Source organism: Limulus polyphemus, unplaced genomic scaffold (assembly GCF_000517525.1).
Source record: "Limulus polyphemus unplaced genomic scaffold, Limulus_polyphemus-2.1.2 Scaffold1292, whole genome shotgun sequence".
Taxonomy (NCBI): domain Eukaryota; kingdom Metazoa; phylum Arthropoda; class Merostomata; order Xiphosura; family Limulidae; genus Limulus; species Limulus polyphemus.
This window is the reverse complement of record NW_013666902.1, coordinates 4,276-5,624: the sequence shown is the minus strand read 5'-3', so window position 1 is coordinate 5,624 and position 1,349 is coordinate 4,276. Positions and strand designations below refer to the sequence as shown.

General features: G+C 33.2%; 1 protein-coding gene across 1 annotated transcript in view; it reads left to right on the top strand.

Annotated features, from left to right (window-relative positions):
* The window catches only part of LOC106462965 (neurofibromin-like), a gene marked incomplete at its 3' end in the record, with an annotated part of 27,874 nt that overhangs the window by 24,521 nt on the left and 2,004 nt on the right, over positions 1–1,349 (top strand). Inside the window, exon 16 of the mRNA XM_013922935.2 lies at positions 784–970. Within this exon, the coding sequence (XP_013778389.1) occupies positions 784–970 (187 nt within the window). The remainder of the gene's footprint in view (positions 1–783; positions 971–1,349) is intronic.

Here is a 1,349-nt window from a genome sequence, read left to right as displayed (position 1 = left end):
ACTGGAAGTAAGTATCACTAGCTAGAAGTCAAATTACAAGTAAGTTTCAGGCTCATGTCAAGCTAGAAGTCAAATTACAAGTAAGTTTCAGGCTCATGTCAAGCTAGAAGTCAAAAATTACAAGTAAGTTTCAGGCTCATGTCAAGCTAGAAGTCAAATTACAAGTAAGTTTCAGGCTCATGTTAAGCTAGAAGTAAGTTTCAGGCTCATGTCAAACTGGAAATAAGTTTCAGACACATATCAAACTAGATTTAAGTTTGTTGATTTTTAGTTCTTGATATTATATAGCAGTTTAGTTGATGAATTTTAATTTGAAAGTAAATTACTTACCAGTGAAGAAAGAAGGTAGTTACATTTGTGTCGTTTGAAAGAGATTCTGGTGTTCAAAATTCAAATTTAAAAAAAAAAATATGAAGTTCTTTTAATATTGTTGTTTAACAGGAGAAAGAATATTAGTGTGACATATAACCAAAGTCATATAATACATTAACATAAAGAAATACATATAAATACATATATAAAAAAGAAAAAAGGGATACACAAACATTTGATTTTAAAGTGTGGTTTTTTGCTCTACGGCCGTAAAAACCCACATGTGTAAAGTTAAGTTACTCGTCTAAATAGTACAAGTAATTATCTAGTGCTTCCAAGTTCATTTTCTATATTTTTTTGTAGTCCCACTTTAAAACCATACTATAAACTAGGTTTACTGTTTTTTTGGCTTGAGTAATGTTTGACGTATTATGTTCGTTCCTCGAGTTGTCTGTTTATTTTTGTTTGTAGGTGGTGTTTTTCATGTACCTGTGGAGCATTGAGATCGATGCCGTTCTTGTTACAATGTCCTGCTTTGTACTCTTGTGTGAGGAGACCGACATCCGTAGAGGTCAGGATGACTTATCTGTTACTTACCTCTTACCAAACTACTGTGTTTACCAAGAACTGGCTGCGGCGAGCACTGTTCTCACAACGGGTAAGTCACATGATCGGCAACAGGTATCACGCACATATCTTCCAGCGAGTTCTTATTGATCAACAAATTGAATTAGAATTTTTCTCAGTTATGTAAATTTCCTGTTTCTGAGCTACTGCGTTTGAACATTTAATGTATTCGACTCTTTCGCACGATGCTTCTGTAACCTGAGATTTCAAACAACCGAACTTAAAAACTAGTCAGACAAATCTTTTAATCGTAATATGAACAGAGGAATGGTTTTAGGGCTTTAGACAATAGAAGTTGATGTTATGAATGATGAGACTCTTCAGTAGTTGAAGATGCATTAGCTTTTAAATAATCTTAGTTTAATCACTGTATTTGAAATTTGCCCACCCCCCCAAAAAAAATTTTTTTT